Source organism: Scatophagus argus, chromosome 18 (assembly GCF_020382885.2).
Source record: "Scatophagus argus isolate fScaArg1 chromosome 18, fScaArg1.pri, whole genome shotgun sequence".
Classification (NCBI taxonomy): Eukaryota; Metazoa; Chordata; class Actinopteri; family Scatophagidae; genus Scatophagus; species Scatophagus argus.
In genome coordinates, this window is record NC_058510.1 from 3,543,661 (window position 1) to 3,561,031 (window position 17,371).

At 41.8% G+C, this 17,371-nt stretch overlaps 1 protein-coding gene across 6 annotated transcripts in view; it reads left to right on the forward strand.

Moving 5' to 3' along the window:
* Window positions 1–17,371, forward strand: part of relch (RAB11 binding and LisH domain, coiled-coil and HEAT repeat containing) — a 31,096-nt gene extending 13,725 nt beyond the window's left edge. For 2 of the 6 annotated variants that reach the window (XM_046371196.1, XM_046371201.1), the window contains 20 exons: window positions 10–33; window positions 3,106–3,218; window positions 3,351–3,441; window positions 3,990–4,061; window positions 4,159–4,299; window positions 4,485–4,649; window positions 4,753–4,900; window positions 4,996–5,152; window positions 5,240–5,363; window positions 5,823–5,871; window positions 6,362–6,441; window positions 6,924–7,030; window positions 7,280–7,379; window positions 9,013–9,095; window positions 11,463–11,526; window positions 11,611–11,749; window positions 11,891–12,007; window positions 13,385–13,473; window positions 13,922–13,992; window positions 16,000–17,371. In XM_046371196.1, the coding sequence (XP_046227152.1) occupies window positions 10–33; window positions 3,106–3,218; window positions 3,351–3,441; window positions 3,990–4,061; window positions 4,159–4,299; window positions 4,485–4,649; window positions 4,753–4,900; window positions 4,996–5,152; window positions 5,240–5,363; window positions 5,823–5,871; window positions 6,362–6,441; window positions 6,924–7,030; window positions 7,280–7,379; window positions 9,013–9,095; window positions 11,463–11,526; window positions 11,611–11,749; window positions 11,891–12,007; window positions 13,385–13,473; window positions 13,922–13,992; window positions 16,000–16,120 (2,055 nt within the window). In that variant the 3' untranslated portion in view covers window positions 16,121–17,371. Of the gene's footprint in view, window positions 1–9; window positions 34–3,105; window positions 3,219–3,350; window positions 3,442–3,989; window positions 4,062–4,158; window positions 4,300–4,484; window positions 4,650–4,752; window positions 4,901–4,995; window positions 5,153–5,239; window positions 5,364–5,822; window positions 5,872–6,361; window positions 6,442–6,923; window positions 7,031–7,279; window positions 7,380–9,012; window positions 9,096–9,881; window positions 9,965–11,462; window positions 11,527–11,610; window positions 11,750–11,890; window positions 12,008–13,384; window positions 13,474–13,921; window positions 13,993–15,999 lie in introns of all 6 variants that reach the window. The other 4 variants (XM_046371198.1, XM_046371202.1, XM_046371197.1 and 1 more) reach the window with 3 other exon arrangements.

The following is a 17,371-nucleotide window of genomic DNA, read 5'->3' on the forward strand; positions in this document are numbered from 1 at the left end:
CTCTTCTAGAGAATGGTTGCACATCTTTGCCAGGTGAGTCTTTCACGCACTCATCTGCATGGTTCTCAAATGACCAGTACACCAGAAAGTGTGTTCCAGCTCCTTTTGGCTACAACTGCTGTCACACAGGGTCACATTTGCCAGAATTATTCATTTTTTTTCTAATTAGCAGTAGTTGTATTTTCATAAATGTAAATATAAAAACTGATTTTTAGCAAGAATATGAACTAACATGCAATGATGGCCTAAGGAATGCAGTTTTAGCCTCAGGTGAGTCATGGATTATATGTGTCATATACTCTGTCTGTTTTATTTGCTGCAACTCCAAACACGTAAAGTGCCTTAAAGTGTTTTTTGACATTCTGGGGTGACTTTAATTATTAATCCAATAACATTTTCTTGTAGCTTAATTAAAATTAGTTTGATGCTCTTAGGACCAAATAAAACCAAATATATGAGATCTGCACTGATAACAATAATAATTAGTTGAAAACCAACTTTCTTACTATAAAAGTTTTGTTTTCCTAAGTTGAAAGTTGATTTCTTCTGAGGAGACAAAGGAAGAAGCTTTTTTTTTTTTTTATGGCATTAACACGCAATTGTTCCTTGCCAAATCCAAAGCAGACACCTGGGCAGGTGTTCTGTCTACACATAACTGCTTGCATGCAATTCATGTCTGCGTGTGTCCTTGTGTGTACAAATACCGTGCGCCTGAATTTTGCACACAGATGGTTGAAACTTGATAAGACACAAGATGGAGGGTTTGAGAGGTAAGTCTGGTTGGAGTAGCTCTCAGTCAGGCTGCTTTGCATTTCATTACGGTTATGTTATTTTAATCAGCCCCCACAGAACTTAATCTCTCTGCAAAATCAAGATAAACAAACTAGATGGCAAAAACATTAAAACACAGTAGAACTCTGAGGCCTTGGGGTCCTCCTTAAATGGTGTGGACTTTGTACTGTGTCCGTTAGGTTCACCAACCATGACACTGCTCACACACATGCACACAGCTGTTCACACTTCCATCTTGCAACTTGAAGCTTTTTAACCACCGCAAGCCAGGAGACACACCTTGTTGTTTGAATGTGACACCCACTTAGGAACAAAAAGTGTTTGACTTGAAACGGTGAAATGATGCATTGAAACTCTGCCTGCCACCTGGCTGTGTTATCAGATGCTGTAAATCATTAAACGTTATGTTTTTACTTCAATAAGTGTGCTGCCCTGTAGCTCAGTGTGATGTCCATTATTTCTACAGTTTACAGTTCTGCTTTACTTTTTTCCCCTTTTCTTTTATGGATATACACTGAATTTGTGATCATTTAATACAACAGTATTTTCCTAACGACGTTAAAAGTTCAGTAAAGGTTGTGTCTGAATTTCCAAAGAAACAAAATCACTCTGAAGAAAATACATACAGTATATGTTAACTTCCTTTTTCTGATGGCCAGCTTAACTGTGATCTTTGAAGAACTACTGGCAATACAAAGAAAGTGTTATCAGGACTGTTTCAAGACAAAAGGTTAGAATTACATTATAGAGAGATTGTACATTAGTATATCCTTAAATGGTAGATTTCAGACATAACAAAAGAAAAAACAAACAAGAAAAAAGCAGAGATCTGGAGGAAAAAATACACAGAACATTGTAAGGCATGGTGTTACTGTATTACATGGACATTTCAGCTGTGCTATAAAATAGATGTTGTGTTAATGTTAACAGCACTGCTTTTTTTAATTTTGTTTTTGAATGTGATAACAGATAGCTGTTAAAAAAATTAATTTGATAATAAAATATCAGTGAGTTGTTAAGGTGGAATGTGAATGTTTGGCACCAGGCTCAAAATGTGTAAGATTTGGATGCAGATTCTTGCCCACAGTGGTCCTTGGACTGTAATTTGCAGCAGCTCTGCCTTTTTGAAGTAAAGCGTCAGGCCCCCTGGCCCCTGTGTCCTGGCGTCGTGTTGTCCACTCTACCTGCCCACAATGTTTATCCAGGACCAGTCTGATGTTTAACCTCCTGAAGGAGTCCTCACATCAGAAACTCATACAGAAATAGAAGAAGGTCGGCGTGGGCTCTGGCTTCTCAGATGTGTGCTGTTTATGAATTCTTTTATTTGTTTTATCAGGCCAGTGGTGTTAAGTCTCCAGAAATGTCTCTTGTGCAGATGTGTGGTATTTTCAGAGGCCAGGGCAGAGAATTATTGAGTTTGACTGTTAAATTGGGCTGAATTCAGTTAATTTGAAGGTTTTTGCTGCTTTTTCATGCTTGAACTGATTTCACCCATATTGAACTCGTCATGTAACCACTTAAAATGACCCTCCGATTCTTAAACGCTGTATTTTGACTTTTTTAAAAGATAGCCAACATGGCACTGAGTTCAGAGGGCTTGTCCAGCATTGGGCGAGTGACTCATCACAGCCTGTCTTTACCCAGTGTCTCTGTCAGGTCCATCTCTCCATCCAGCATTGGGGTTTTGCTCGTTCTTCCAGCGCTTGACAGGAAAAAAAATATCTTCCTGGCGGGAAAAAAAAAAGTTATTTGAGAAAAAAATAAAATATTTTTAACTCTGTGTGCACTCTCTAATTTGGGTGTGTGTGGCTGGAATTGTCTGACCAAAATTTTGGTCGTGGAGGCCCTGTGTGGAGGGCAGCTGAGCTCTCTCCCCTCTGGCTGGAAGCTTCATAAACTCTGTGTGAACTCTGAGACAGAACTGCATTGTAATAAGGGAACTAGTGAAACAGGTATACTGTATGTGTCCCTGTCTATATGCAGCTGTGTCAGGTGTGTGCATGCACTATTCAGGTTCCTATAGAATGTGGTTATAATTGTATGTCTGTGAGTCCAAAGCCATACTTGACTGACTCCTGTTGGTTTCAAAGGTAACCCCCTGGTGTTTCTCTCTCCGTGACTTTCCCGTTTTCTCTCCTCTTCATAATAAGCACCTTCTCCCCGTTTCCTATCCCCTTTCCGCCATAGACTTCCACGTCTGCTTGACTGCTACAGATCGTCCTCTCCCTGTATGTTTCATCCTCACTCTGCTTTTTCAAAGCAATCTAAACTGATGCCACGTCTCTGTCTGTTTCTGTCTCCTCGTTTCTCCAGGAATTGATCCCACTCATCTTGTGTACCGCCTGCCTTCACCCAGAGCCTAAAGAGAGAGACCAGCTCCTCCACATCCTCTTTAACCTAATCAAGAGACCAGATGATGAGCAGAGGTGTGTCTGTTGTGTGTAGATAGAATAATATGCATGTAGATATACCATTTTTTGGCGCTAAGATAAGGAGACAGACTGAAAGTTCATCCAGCAGTGTGTTTACGGACGTGTTTCTTGTGTGTGTTTTCCAAGACAAATGATATTGACAGGGTGTGTTGCGTTTGCGAGGCACGTGGGTCCCACGCGTGTTGAGGCTGAACTTCTCCCTCAGTGCTGGGAGCAGGTACGGTGCTTCGATACAAAGACACTAATATTGTGGTGTGGGTTTTTTTTGTCTATTTCCACTTTCCCTGTTTATGTATGTAGATTTCACAATATGAAAATGAATACTTCTGTTCTCTAAGAAGCACTCAAAGCTCTAATGCAAAAATATTCCCATGTACAACATGTTAGAAAAAGACCTCAGTTGTGTCTTGTGTTGAGTATATCATTGAATGTTATTGTAATTGCATGTTCTGATTCAGAAGTATCATTATTATTACCTCCATGGTGTCCCTGACTTAAATGTGATATCAGTTTGGTTTTCATTGCCACCTGTGTCACCTCATGCAACACAATTACGGCAACAACAGCTGCCAGCAGTTTTGGAGGCTGAGAATCTGACCAGAAAGACTAATGTGGGCTTCCACAGGGTCAGCCTGTTGATGATACACGAGTTGTTTCCTTTCTGCGGTGGCTGCCCTCCAGTCTACTTCTCTCCTCCTTTCAACTTCTGTTGCTGTATTTCTTTCAGCACATTTTTCTTCTAAATGTTGTTCTCTTCTTCTGCAGATTAACCACAAATATCCAGAGAGGAGACTACTAGTGGCAGAGTCCTGTGGAGCCTTAGCACCATACCTGCCTGTAATAACATATTGTGCATACAGAATTAAAATGGATTCCCTGAGAATATACATGAATAAAATAGATATTTTGTGTATCTTGCTTTGTGTGTCTGCAGAAGGAGATCCGTAGCTCCTTGGTGTTGTCCATGTTACAGCAGATGCTTGCTGAGGATAAGGCTGACATGGTCAGAGAGGCTGTGGTCAAGAGTCTGGGTATCATCATGGGTTACATAGATGACCCTGACAAGTACTCCCAGGTATGTTTGTAAGTGGAAAGGGAGTCAGAATTTAAAAGCTCTACTTTCTGCTTCTCATATTTGCTGGTGAAATAGTGTTGCAGCTGTAATGTAATGTAATGTAAAATAGCCTCAGGGGTTAACATGTTTGTTTCTGTCAATGTTTCATGCCCTTATTTTATTGATCTTTTGTTTGTTTCTTGCAGGGATTTGAACTGATGCTGCTGTCGCTTGGGGACCCATCAGAGCGAGTCATCAGCGCAGTCCACCAGGTCTTCATTCCTGCCTTTGCTGCCTGGACCACAGAGTTGGGTACCCTACACACTGCACTCATCCCTTCTCTGTTGGCGCGTATCGAGAAACTACTTATGGTAAGTGCGTGTGTGTGTGTTCGAGACATGTACATGCAGGTGAAAAGAACGTTAATGTAGATACATATTGTAAGGAAAACTTCCTTCCTTCCTTTTTCTGTAGCAAGGAGAACATGGTCTGGATGAACACAAGCTACACGTGTTCCTGTCGGCCCTGCAGTCTCTCATCCCTCCTCTGTTTGCTGTGGTGCTGCTGAACGCACCCTTCACCAGCAGAGCCAAGCTCCAGGGAGACATACCTGCAATAGAGGGTAGGACAGCCACACACACAGAAGTGGAAGTAATAATTCTGAAAGCAAAACTTTTCCTGAGTGTTTGTTCTGTTCCTGTACCTCTGGTCCCGCAGTGACCCGGTTCCCCAGGCCAGCTTCCCCCCTTCAGGACGTGGCAACCATCATCGGCAGCAGAGAGATGCTGAGCGCCCTGCTGCAACTTTATGACCACCAGCTAGAGCATGAAGGAACCACCAGCTGGGACAGCCTGCTCTGGGTGGTCAATCAATTGTGCGTAATGTGCACATACATGTATACAGACATCTCAGTCCGTGGTGTCCCAACATACTCTGATTTCCATCTGTGTGTTCTCTACAGCCTTCCTCAGCTCATAGAGATTGTAGGTCGTATCAACGTGACTTCATCGACCTGCGTACATGAGTTCTCTCGCTTCTTCTGGAGGTTCTGTCGCACCTTCGGCAAGATTTTTACCAGCACTAAGGTACAACCATGTGACTCATCAAAGTAATGAGGGAAAAGCAAAGAGAACTGAGTTACTACAACATTTTAATTTTAACAGATTTTGGAGTAATCCCTCTAGTCTCAGTTCAGAGTATCTCAGTGCTCTCTCTGCACTGAAAAATCCAAAAAGAATCTGCAAATTTAGTTTTTTTCTTCAATTCCTGCTAGTACACTTCAATGATAAGTACACAAATGAGGGACTGACACACAGCTGTGGTAAATATATTCCAAAGTCAGCTGATGGACTGTGTATTTATCACGAGTTCATTGTAATTCCACGAGCAGTGATTGTAACCACTGTTCCCTTTTCTGACCTTGTAAAGACATTCATCAAAAATCCATTTGCTCTTGAGTACTGTACTTAAATAGCACTTAAGCTTAAATGACAATGATAGTCAGAAATGTAGTAATCATATTGTTTGCCTCATGACTTTTTCAGGTTAAACCACAGTTCCAAGAGATTCTCCGACTATCTGAAGAGAACGTTGGTGAGAGGACGTTAAATTTACGCACTCAGATATCCATTTGTTTTGAGATTTTCTCAGCCCTCACAAGAGAAGGTGGAGTTCAGACGCAGACACTGTTGATGTAAACAAGCTATTTCTGAGTCAGCTAAGGGTGTTCCCCTCTTTTTTTTATTGTTTAAATTCCGGACATGTTTCTCTAGTTATAAGACGTGCTGGGTCTTCCAAGTCTGCCAAGTGATTTAGCTTTGGTATTGTGGCCATTTAGGAAATGTGTTTGTATTGAGACCCAATCTGTGTTTAGGTCATTGTGACCTTAAATTGCAGCTGTCCGTGCCAGTAGTCATGTTACAAAATAATAAACCATATGTCACCTCATCATGTCCTGTCACATTTAATTGTGTGTTGCTTGGTTTTTAATTTCCCTGATTAATTTGGTGAAAACAGATGATGGTAATGCTGCAGTTGGATTCAAGATGTTTATTTTTGTTTTCTGATTCCATTCCTCTCACAGATGCTTCAGCAGGGAACGATATTCTCACCAAAGCCACAGTCCCCATTTATGCCACTGGAGTGCTGACTTGTTATAACCAGGTAAAGAACAAGCAGACCCCACCAAATACTGGCTTTAAGAGAGCACTTGAAGCTGATTTATCTCAGAAGTCATACCCTGTGGTGCCTTTTAATGTCTTGCACAATCCACAGTATGTCAATAAGTCAGTGATTTCCTCTGTACTGTTAATTAACATGTTGAGTATTTTTTCTCCTATTCCCTTGTCTGTGTTGCAGTATGAAGAGTAAGAACCACATTGCGCTTTGGGTTACTGTTTTTTCGTCATAAGGGAAAATCCTCCTAAACACATCAAGCTGCCACATGTTTTTGTTTTCATTTTATGTTAGCAAAAAAAGATGCAGTACTTGCAAAACAGCGTATCAGTAAAACGGGTTCAGAGCAGCCATTTTCAGCTCGCTCTTATAAGTGACAAAAGAATGAGAATTTGTACACGCTTGTTTGTGTTAAAATGTGTATATTGAAAGTATTTATTACTGTCTAAAAAATTGTGATTTCTGTACAGGAAGAAGATCGCAAGTTGTTGGTGGGTTTCCTGGAGGATGTTATGACAACCCTGTCTTTGTCCCATGCACCTCTCGACAGCCTGAAGGCCTCCTTTGTAGAGTTGGGGTGAGACACACACACACACACACACACACACACACACACACACATACACACACACTTACTTACTCTTTTATGGGTTCCAACACAAAATATCCCCACTTTGCATTCGCACACACTTTCTTCTGCACAGTGCAGTTGGTTTGCAGTGCTGTTGTTACACGTGTCAAAAACTGATCTCACAGTTTGAAAGTCAGTTGTTGGTTCACAGTTGCCATAACATTGCCCAATATTTGTGTTATGCTCTGATTTCAGTGCCAACCCAGTGTACCATGAACTGTTGCTGACTGTTCTGTGGTACGGGGTAGTTCATACCTCAGCACTGGTCCGGTGTACGGCAGCACGGATGTTTGAGGTACAAAACACACACACGAACACACACAGACAGTGTATTGAACCAATCAAGGATGTTTAAAGTTTTGATCAGACATCAATTCACAAATACAATCTAAAAATGTGTCACTGTATATACAGTTTTTCCTTTTTCCACTTTTTTCAAGACATAAGAATATATGACTGTTACTGTACTACAAACTATACATTCCTAGAATATAACATTGGCTGCACAATTATGGATAAAATGGTAATCTAGATTGATTATTTGTATTTACCTAATTATCCTGTTAAAGCATTTTAATTTTATAAAGACAATACTTTATTAATTAAATTATGCATAAAAAATAGTTTATAAGTACTTTATTACTGAGCAAAGCTCGTCATGTGCAGTTATACACAGTTGTGCAGTCCTACATTAATAGATACTTGTGACATGTTGCTGTACATGTGCTAGCTCTGCTTGCTATTGCTGCTGTTTAACATGCATTTTAGCTACTCCGTCTTATGAGTGTGAGTAAAGACTACTGTAGCTTGCCTGGTTCCAACTGTGTGGCAAGAACCTCCTAGAGTTAACATCAGATCCTTCACTGTGCACTGGTCTCAGGACTGACTGCATAAATATCTTCTGTCTGTCAGAGAAAGGCTTAATTCAGCAGTCTGAAAGTATAGTTTAAGGCCTTTTCAGGTTTCTTTTCGGTGTTGTCAGACAGTATAATTTGATCGGAAATGTTTTCTCTGGAATATTTTCAGATCTTGCGGAAATGTAATAGTACCATTATTTTTAAAGGGAGATGACTATGTTCCTTTTTTCGTTCTTGTGATTTTATTCCAGTGATTGTATCTGTTTTTAAGCCAAGTTCCCAAGGCAAAACTCCTGGCCTAAGAGAAAAAGCTCATAACAAATCTCCCCGTCCTTTGAGATGTGTGCACACTTAAAGGTCGGATGTTAGGAATTGGGCTCTAGGTATTGCAGTAGAACCCAACCTATGTTGATCTGAACGTGGGGGAGGAGGAGTGGTAGGTGGTATTCATGTTCTTCCACCCCCTGCCCATGTTTTGTGAAGTACTTGCCCTTTCCCAACACACCCAACTGTCACCATTCCATAGTGATTAGCTGTACACCATTGTTAAGACTGTGGGTTGATATGTGTGGTCCTCTAACACAGGTCCCAGGTCAGATCCTTTTACTGTCAACTGGTTTATCGACTTAAATGAATAAAATAACAATCTGACCTGGAGTCTGTGGAAAGAGCCCACAGCTTTATTCTCACCATACTGTAAAGGTATTTGTGCAGTTTAGCTATGTTGCCTTTGCCATTTCTTCTGCATACTTGCGCGTGCACTTGTGTGTGTTTTTTTGCATGTGTGTGATTGTGTGTGTGTGTGTGTGAGAGATTGTGTGCGCGCGTGTGTATGTGTACGCACACTTGCTTGATACATGCAGTGCCGTTCCATGCCTTGCAGCTATGGTTCTTGTCATTGTATATCACTTTCTTCCTGTCTTTTTTGTGTTTGTTTTTCTTTTTCCCTCCCCTTTTCTGTTTTGCTTCTGTTTTTCTTTTCTCTCTATCTATTGGCGGTGTTGCTCGCTCTTGTCCCAATGCCCTGCCCACCTCTGTGACATCACGGCTGGCTCTGCCCAATCCGATCAGCTGCTGGTGAAGGGGGTGAATGAGACGCTGGTAGCTCAGAGAGTGGTGCCGGCTCTCATCACACTGTCCTCCGACCCTGAAATGTAAGTGGAACAACAACAACAACAACAACAACAATAAACCGTGCCGCGTCTCTCTCCCCCCTTCTCTCTGCCGCCTGAGAACTATCACACTGAAACAAGTCTGTACCTGCCAGGAGATAATTCAGCACAAAACTCAGGAGTATCTTTGGTATCACCATTGATAAATAGTTTATTTCATTTGATATCAATTTAAATATACAACTTCAGACTCTCTTCCTTTTATTTCTCCTGGCATAGTTTTCAGTGATTGTGTGGAGTCTCTCCTGTTTGGGTTTAGGCTGGGCCGTTGGGTAGTTCATCAGCATAACCACTGTTAACACTAACACTCTGCATGTTCACGTCATCAGTCTGCAACACTAACCCACGCCATCGGTCTGCAGCGCTAACCAATCCAGATTTGTGCGTGCTCATTGCCCTCATGCGGCAATAGCACAATCCCAGCATGCTCATCTGTAATCCGTCCCCCTCCTCCGCCCTACTCTTCCTCCCCACCCCACTCAGTTTAAACAGGGACCCTCCTCCTGCCCGACCCGTCAGCTAGTGGTCGGTTGTCTTCACCCTGTCTGGGTTTTATCCTGTCGGTCTGTTTTTGGTCTCTCTCTCCCTCTCTCTCTCTCTCTCTCTCTCTCTCTCTCTCTTTCTCTTTCTCTCTCTCCCATCTATCTTCTATTTTTGCCTCTTTTCCTTCACCTCTCTCCTCTCTCTTTCCTTCTCACCTGCTGTCTCTCTGTCTCCTCCCACCTGGCCTCTCCCTCTCTCTCATCCTGCTGTGTGGTGGGTTTGCAGTTGGTTCTCCGAGGCATGAGTGAAGCATTAGTAGATCGCCGGGCGGCTCCGGCCCTTATAACTCTGTGCAGTGGGCCTGAATTGTGAGTCAATCGACATGTGAAAACCTCTCTGTAAACACTGTCATTTTGTGGGCTGCATCCTTACAGTGAAAATTTTCTGAGCTTGGATTTGTGCCTAATTTAACCGTCCACTAATCTGGAGGAACAGTGATTTTAAGTTGGATGGTTACTTACTCCTAGAGCCTTCAGATCCATCTTCTGGTGCACAATTGTCTTTTAATTGTGGTGTAAAGAGGAAAACATCCTCTTTGCCATGTTTCGACAATTCTTCAAAGATCAGATCTCCTGTAAGGAAAGTAATTTTTTTGAGGGGCTACCAGTGTGCCTCCAGTTGTTGGAGGCACAGTCCAGTTGCTCCACTGTTGGAATGCAGCCCTGTTCATTTCATCTCTGTCTGTATTGAAATGCCATGTTAATGGGTACTCACCTGTCCCCAATTTGAAAATTCAACATATATTTATTTCAAAATTGTTGGTGGAATTTTCCTCAAAATTTCTGTAAAATAAACAAGCTTTTGATCTAACTTCTTGCTGTGTCCACAAACAGCAGTTGGTAGAGACATCATGAAAACCATCATGAGGTTTTTACTTCACCGGTTCTAAGATGGCCCAGGTGTATCTTTTGGTCTTTCCTGCTCTTACTGACAGTGGAATGATTATGTAACATCGTCCTAACAGCACCCCTTTAATCATGCTTGTCTCAGTTCATTACAACCATTGATTGTCTCATATTTCTATTATGCATTGTAATATTTTTGTATTTTTTATGATGGATTATGGGTATCTTGTGGATTGATAACTTTTAGACAGAGAAGGTGTTAGCTCAAAGAAGGTGAGTCCGTTAGGTAGTTAGAAAATGACACTTGATGATAGAGCTAACAGATATTGAAATATTATTTGCAAAATTGAAATCATGTCATGTCATAGTGGAATATGATACTCAGAAACATATGATTTCTATACCTTTGTTAACTGGCCACATTATAAGAAGTCTAAATATATTATTGGTAATCATGTGATTGTTGTTACAAATGCTCAGTCAGACGTAAACTAGACCACCAAGGCATCAGCAGTCAGTCAGCTTAAGCTGACATTCAGCATTGAGCAACCAGCTCAGGCATCACTGTGGTTACTAGCATGTCATTATTATATGATTACTTCATTTGGACAAACCCAAGAACACTTGTTAACCAGTACAATGTTACATCTTTGTGGTTTTAGTATGACTGCTTACTTGAGTTTCTTCAGTTAGTTGTGTTGTTGTCAAAGCAGCTCCAGGAAACCTGATTGGTGGCTCCCTGCTACCAACACCGCCTGAAGCCATGATTAATGAGGTTAAAACCCAGCGATCTGGTGATTCTGACGTTTTCAAATAAATCCATTAGCTATTTGCAGATAATATTTGACTCATTCTGATGTTACCTAAAGATGCACTAATGAAAAACATGTAGAACACTTGAAAGAGTGATACAGTGACTGTGAGTGGTAAAACCCTTGTCTTGCTCTCCTGCTGCCTTTAGCTCAGTGAGGATATCCACAATCCCTGCCTTTGGTACCATCATGGAGACTGTCACACAAAAAGAGGTAGGAAACTAACTGCCAAAATGCACACGTGCACAATTTTACAAATCATCATGAAACGTATGTGAATGTACTTTGTGTGTGTAGCTTCTGGAGCGTGTAAAAATGCAGCTGGCATCGTTCCTGGAAGACCCTCAGTACCAAGATCAGCACTCTTTGCACATGGAGATCATCAGGACGTTTGGAAGAGTCGGACCCAATGCAGAGCCACGCTTTAGAGATGAGTGTATGTAAAGGACACAAATACATAAATCATACATTTGAACAACTAAAAATTTAATAGGCAGCCATGACTAAAATATTGCTCGTCCTCTGATGTGCGCCAACTTTTTTGTTTTTATTTACATTTTTTTTTTCCAACCTTTAGTTGTGTTGCCGCACCTTCACAAGCTGGCGCTGGCTAACAACAGCCAGGCAGCGGAGAGCAAGAGGATTGACATCGCCACCCAGCTGTTTGAGGCTTACAGCGCCCTCTCCTGCTGCTGTATCCTTCTATACATCACACTTAATGCTTTTGTTTATAATCCTAATACAAGTTACATGATTTTAAGTGTAGCCGTTGCCGCAAGGTTGTGAAACTAAATTGAGCAACATGTCCGTGCTTTCCAAGAGGTCAGCTCACTCTTTAAACTGCTGCTCTGTATGTATTTCCAACGAATTTACTAGAGATCTGTGTCAAAGTTGGCTGTCGATACAGTGAGTCAGTGGGAAGGCCGTTAGAATATCCGGGCAATTGCTGGCTGCGCTGGGTAGATGTGCCTCCTGATTGTGCCTGAGTGTGGGGTTCAGTGTGTGTGTGTTGGCAGGGTTCGCCTGTCATTTGGCAGGAGGAGAAAGGGAAAATAAGCTGCCTCCATTTTGGGGCTAGAGGTAATTACAGGGTTGGTTAAGCAAAGGAAAGGATGAGAGAGGGAGAACGAGCGTGAGAGAAGGGAAGGACTGAACATCAGCTTCAATGGTCAGTAACGGTTCCCAGGATAAGGCTCACGTTTACATTACCTCTCCTGTCTGTCAACCCTCTCGTCTGTCATTCTTTAGCTTTGTGCTAATTTCTCCTTTCTCAGGTTGTTTTTTTTCCCCCTCTCTTTACTTGGTCTCTCCTCTGTCAGCCCCGCCCTTCCCAGGTCCAAAACACACATACACACCCACACACCCACACACCCACACACGGGTGACAGCTGGTCTGAGGTTCATTCCTGTGGATCTTTGTCAGGCTGTGATTTCACAGTGCAGTAGTGTCCAGGAGGTATAGCCCTAACCTCAGAGGCTTTACCTCCCACTGCACTTCTTTCTCTTGTAATCAGTGCGACAAGCTCTGAAATTGTACATTCCCGTCTCCAAAAATACAAATTCATTCCCTCTGTGTCCCGTAAAGCTCTGCGAGCTGTGACAGGTGGCAGAGCCCATGCAGTCCTGGACAAAGTACTGCTGTGCTGAAAGTTTAGGTTTGCGTCAGCCTACGTTGGTGCCATATAGCAACACAGTTTTTTGAGGAATGTTTGCACAGTGAAAGGAAAATATTTAAAAAGTGATGTTTTTAGTCACTAACATGTTTTTCTTTTACATTTTGAATAATCCTGTCCGCCCCACCCATCTGGTAATGCCTGGAAGCACAATCCAAATAATATTTGTAACTGCTTGGCTCTGAAGACACCAGCTTTTTGGGTTCTAAGTCTGTACATGTGGTGAAAAACAAGACAGTCTGGATAGGTGAGGCAATTTATTGCTGCTCTGAGATGGATACAAAAGGGTGAATCCCACTGTGTGAATAGTAATAAAGTCTTTCATGGTGTTGCTTTTGCTGCTGTGAGCCAACTGGCATTTTTAATTTTTTCACTCCAGTCCTTAACTTCCTGTGCAGTCATATCTGAGGAAGTGATGGTCAATCACTTCCTGCCAGGCCTCAGGTGTCTCCGTGCTGACATGGAGCAACTCTCCCCTGAACATGAGGTCAGGAGACACACAAGGGAGTGTTGGGGGGTTCATTCACCAAATCAGACACCGACCCCGCCTTTCTCGTGCACTGACGGACCAGACTGTCTCTTTCTGTCTGTTACTCCCAGAGGATCTCGTGCAGTATTGGCAAAGATAGACCGTCTGACTCTTCACGTCTTTCTCAGACACACTCATACACACACCTCTATCATATTTACTTGTGTCTCAGAATCTCACACAACCCATTTCACGTGTGCGTTTTCCCGAAGTGACTAACGATCAGCTGACACTGTCTGTAAAGCCTGGATTCCTGATTTTTATTTTGTCATGTTGGAACAAAATTAGACCCACACCACCTCACAGCATTGAATTCCTTGAAATCATGAGATTCATTCATTTATGATAAAGACCTTTTTGTAAAGCCAGCACTTGGACTGACTCTTGTCTCTCATATTCTCCACAGGTTATTCTGAGTTCTATGATAAAGGAGTGTGAAATCAAGGTGGAAAACCGAGGAATAGCAGATGCACAAGGGTGAGAGCAAACACGACCATTCAAGACATCACTTCTTCTGAAATCATTTGCATCCCATTAGAGGCTGTGACAGCAACGAGCAGTGGCTTCAAAGTGGTCGTTAAGGAGAATTTGGAGGGAGGAGAAGTAGTCCTACTGTGAGGAGAGAGGGGTCACTTAACAGTGCTGGGACTGGGCCCATGCTGTGGGTTTATTCCTATGGTCAGAGGAGAACATGTAAGAGTGTTGGAACCACACTCATTATGTGGGTATCTTCACAGAAAGAAAGAGCAGAAAAATGAGAGGAGTTGTTTTGGTAACGCTCACATGGCTGGACAGCGGCCATACTGTGGGTGTCTTTTAGAAAATGTTTCTCCCATCTTGTCAACGTCTGTTTGGACCTCATTAAACAGAGCAGTGAGTTTATATGGATGTAAGACGTGTGTGTATGTGCACATATGATCCATTCTGGGTGTGTTAACCTCTGAGGTTAAAAGTCTCTGTGTTTGTGCCGAGAGATTTTTTGTTCTTCTTTCATTTAAATCTGTCGAGTCTTTCTTTGACCCCTCTTACAATAATTGATGATTTGGACCTTGATTTTTACAGCATGTATCCATTAAGGAGTTTTGACCCTAAAGAATGTAGGTTTTCTTTTTTTGCCCCTATTTGATTCATTATTTACTTCCTGATATGAAATGGAACAGACTGGAAACTGGCTGCCACAGCTTAGTGAGCAGCCTGTCAGAACCACTTTTAGTGCAGCATAATACATTTCATATGCTGATATCCATTTCTTCAGAAAGGGAATCCTGCCACAATGAAATTTCCCACACTTGATGTATACCCAAATTAAAACGAGGGGGTGTGCGTAAAACTGACGTGACACCTATCCTGAGTATGAGGAGGGCTTTGTGAACATTTATTACTGTTCTCGTTCTGTGTGATTCTGTCCATCTGGTCACTTTAGAGACAAAGTTGACATTGTTTGAGATGTCTTTGTTACGACAGCTTGACTTCACCCGAAACAACATAATTCATCATTTTCCTTGTTACAATAACATAAACATGTCATAGCAAGTCTAATGATCAGATTTAAAGAAGTGATGTGGCATAATGTGTTAACATTACGTTAAACAGCCATGTGTGATTGGTTTCGACTTTGGTTGTGTCATGAATATTCTCCTTGACTTCAACCACAGTGGTACAATATGGACTTGTTGTTAAAAGTGTTATTACACTGTCAACTGCTTTTATAACGGTGTCGTGCATAATTTTCTTGACCTCAACTGAAATGGTACAACTTGAACTTGTAATTAAGATGTCTTTAAATGTTACAAGGCCAGGTCAGTCAGATGCTGTGTTTGGTCCCGGTGTCGGGTCCAGACGTGTCCACTGGGAGCTTTCAGGCTGTGGACTGCTTGTCACTGACTCACCTGGTCCTCTCCTCCCCCTCAGTCACTGCTGCACAGAGGCAAGCCTCCACAGGACTGAGAGGGAGACCAGATGGCTCACTCAAAAACCCAGTGTCTTTAATTCATAATGTTACGACAGCAGTAATAAACAGGCATGAAGACTGTGTTCAAGGCAGGTGTGATTTCAGTCACATGCACACCCCGTCTTGTAGGAAAGTTAAGGCTTTTATACTACAAGACATGAGGAAGCAGTGACCAGAGTCTGAGCGCCTGGTATCTGTTGACTTTAGTTTGGTGTTGAGATATGATGTTTGTCTTGCTGTTGAGCAATGCAGCAGCTTGGCAGAGTGTTTTAACTGCCCCACAATCTGAATCCCTCCTCACTCAAAAGAGGAACTTATGGAGCCGTTACACTGTAAAAATCAGGAGGGGCTGTATTGCCAAAGAGTACTTCCTCTCTAGTACAGCTCACCAACAGATAGTGGCGGATTGTCTACGATTTTTGTCTGTACTGAGTCCATTTATGTTAATAAATGAGAGCCTAACTTTGTTGCTTCATCGTGGTTAAATCCAAACTTTATGCCCTGTGTTTTTTTTGTTTTTTTTTTTTCTGTAGCTCCATGTCCATAGCCTCCAGTCTGGTAGGCGAGGATGCCAAGACCAAGTTTCTGAGCAAGATGGGTCAGCTGACCACCTCCGGCGCCATGCTGGCAAACGTCTTCCAGAGAAAGAAGTGATCGCAACGCTGACTAATCGACCGCGGCAACTAACTGACGAGTCCCCCCCCCCCCCACCCGCTGTCTTTGGGAGCATTTTGTTTTACTGGAAAAAGCTTTGGTTCAGGTTAAAGTAGAAGAAAACCAAGTATATTGTTGATTAGGTTTCAAGAAATGAAGGTTTGTTGAACATTCAGAGCAGCAGGACTCGCTTCACTTTCAAGGTGAACAGCAACATTTTTTGCAATGAAAGCTGAGGTTTTTCCCTCTGCTCATTTTTCTTCTCAGTAACCATGACGAGAGCGTTGTCGAGGACTAGAGATTTTGCTTTTTATACATCAGTGTTGTCAACGTTGTCATTTCAGAAAGAGGGAAGGGAGAGCAAGAAGGAACTGATCAGTATTGAGATTCATCCAGAAATGATAACAAGGGACACTTGTCTCCTGGATGTTTCTGAACTCGAAAGTATCACTGAATTTCATTTCATTTCAGTGCATTAATTTTCATATCAGAAGAGCTTCACAAGTCTCTAACGAAAACTCTGAGCACGGCCTGCTGCATTTTATTTAGAATTTTAAACACCATTTTGGGAGGAAAGAGTTGTGAGGCGGATGCATTCACTTGCATTTGCTCTTGAATTATTGTCCCGAAAGACAACACAATGTCTGTCAGTCTGAGTCCGTCAGGGATACCTTGTGCAGCGTATCCGTACGGCTCAGAAAATATCGCCTACTTGAAGCTATGGAAAAGAATTGTCTTGCCTTTATTTCTTCAAGTCTGTGTCTGGTTTTTGTTTTGATAGCTTCTATTTTATAACTTATTTATGTCTTAATGAAGAAAAAAACCTTATTCAAACTTCCAAAGAAATTTGCACTTCACTTTACTATTTTTTTCTTTATTATATATATATATATATATATGTGTGTGTGTGTGTTTGTTTTAATTCAGAGTCTTATACATAATGAACGTTATCACTACCGTTGATGGATTACTTTTTTGTTAATTTGTTCGGCGATGTACAGTTGAAGAGAACACTGGTCATAATTATTCCCTCTCTGTCCGTTGCATCCTGTCTCTGTGTTGCAGTGTCTCTGATAATTGTACTTTTGTTTTTTTTAAAGTGGGTATTTGGTCCTATTTTTGGTTGTTGTTCTTCTTCAATATGCTCTAAGAGGAACAGTAAATACCTGTATCATACACTGAACTGAAGAGGATGGTACTGATTATGTATATTTGAAATTGGTGTCATGGTGTAATAAAAGATGGAGATCA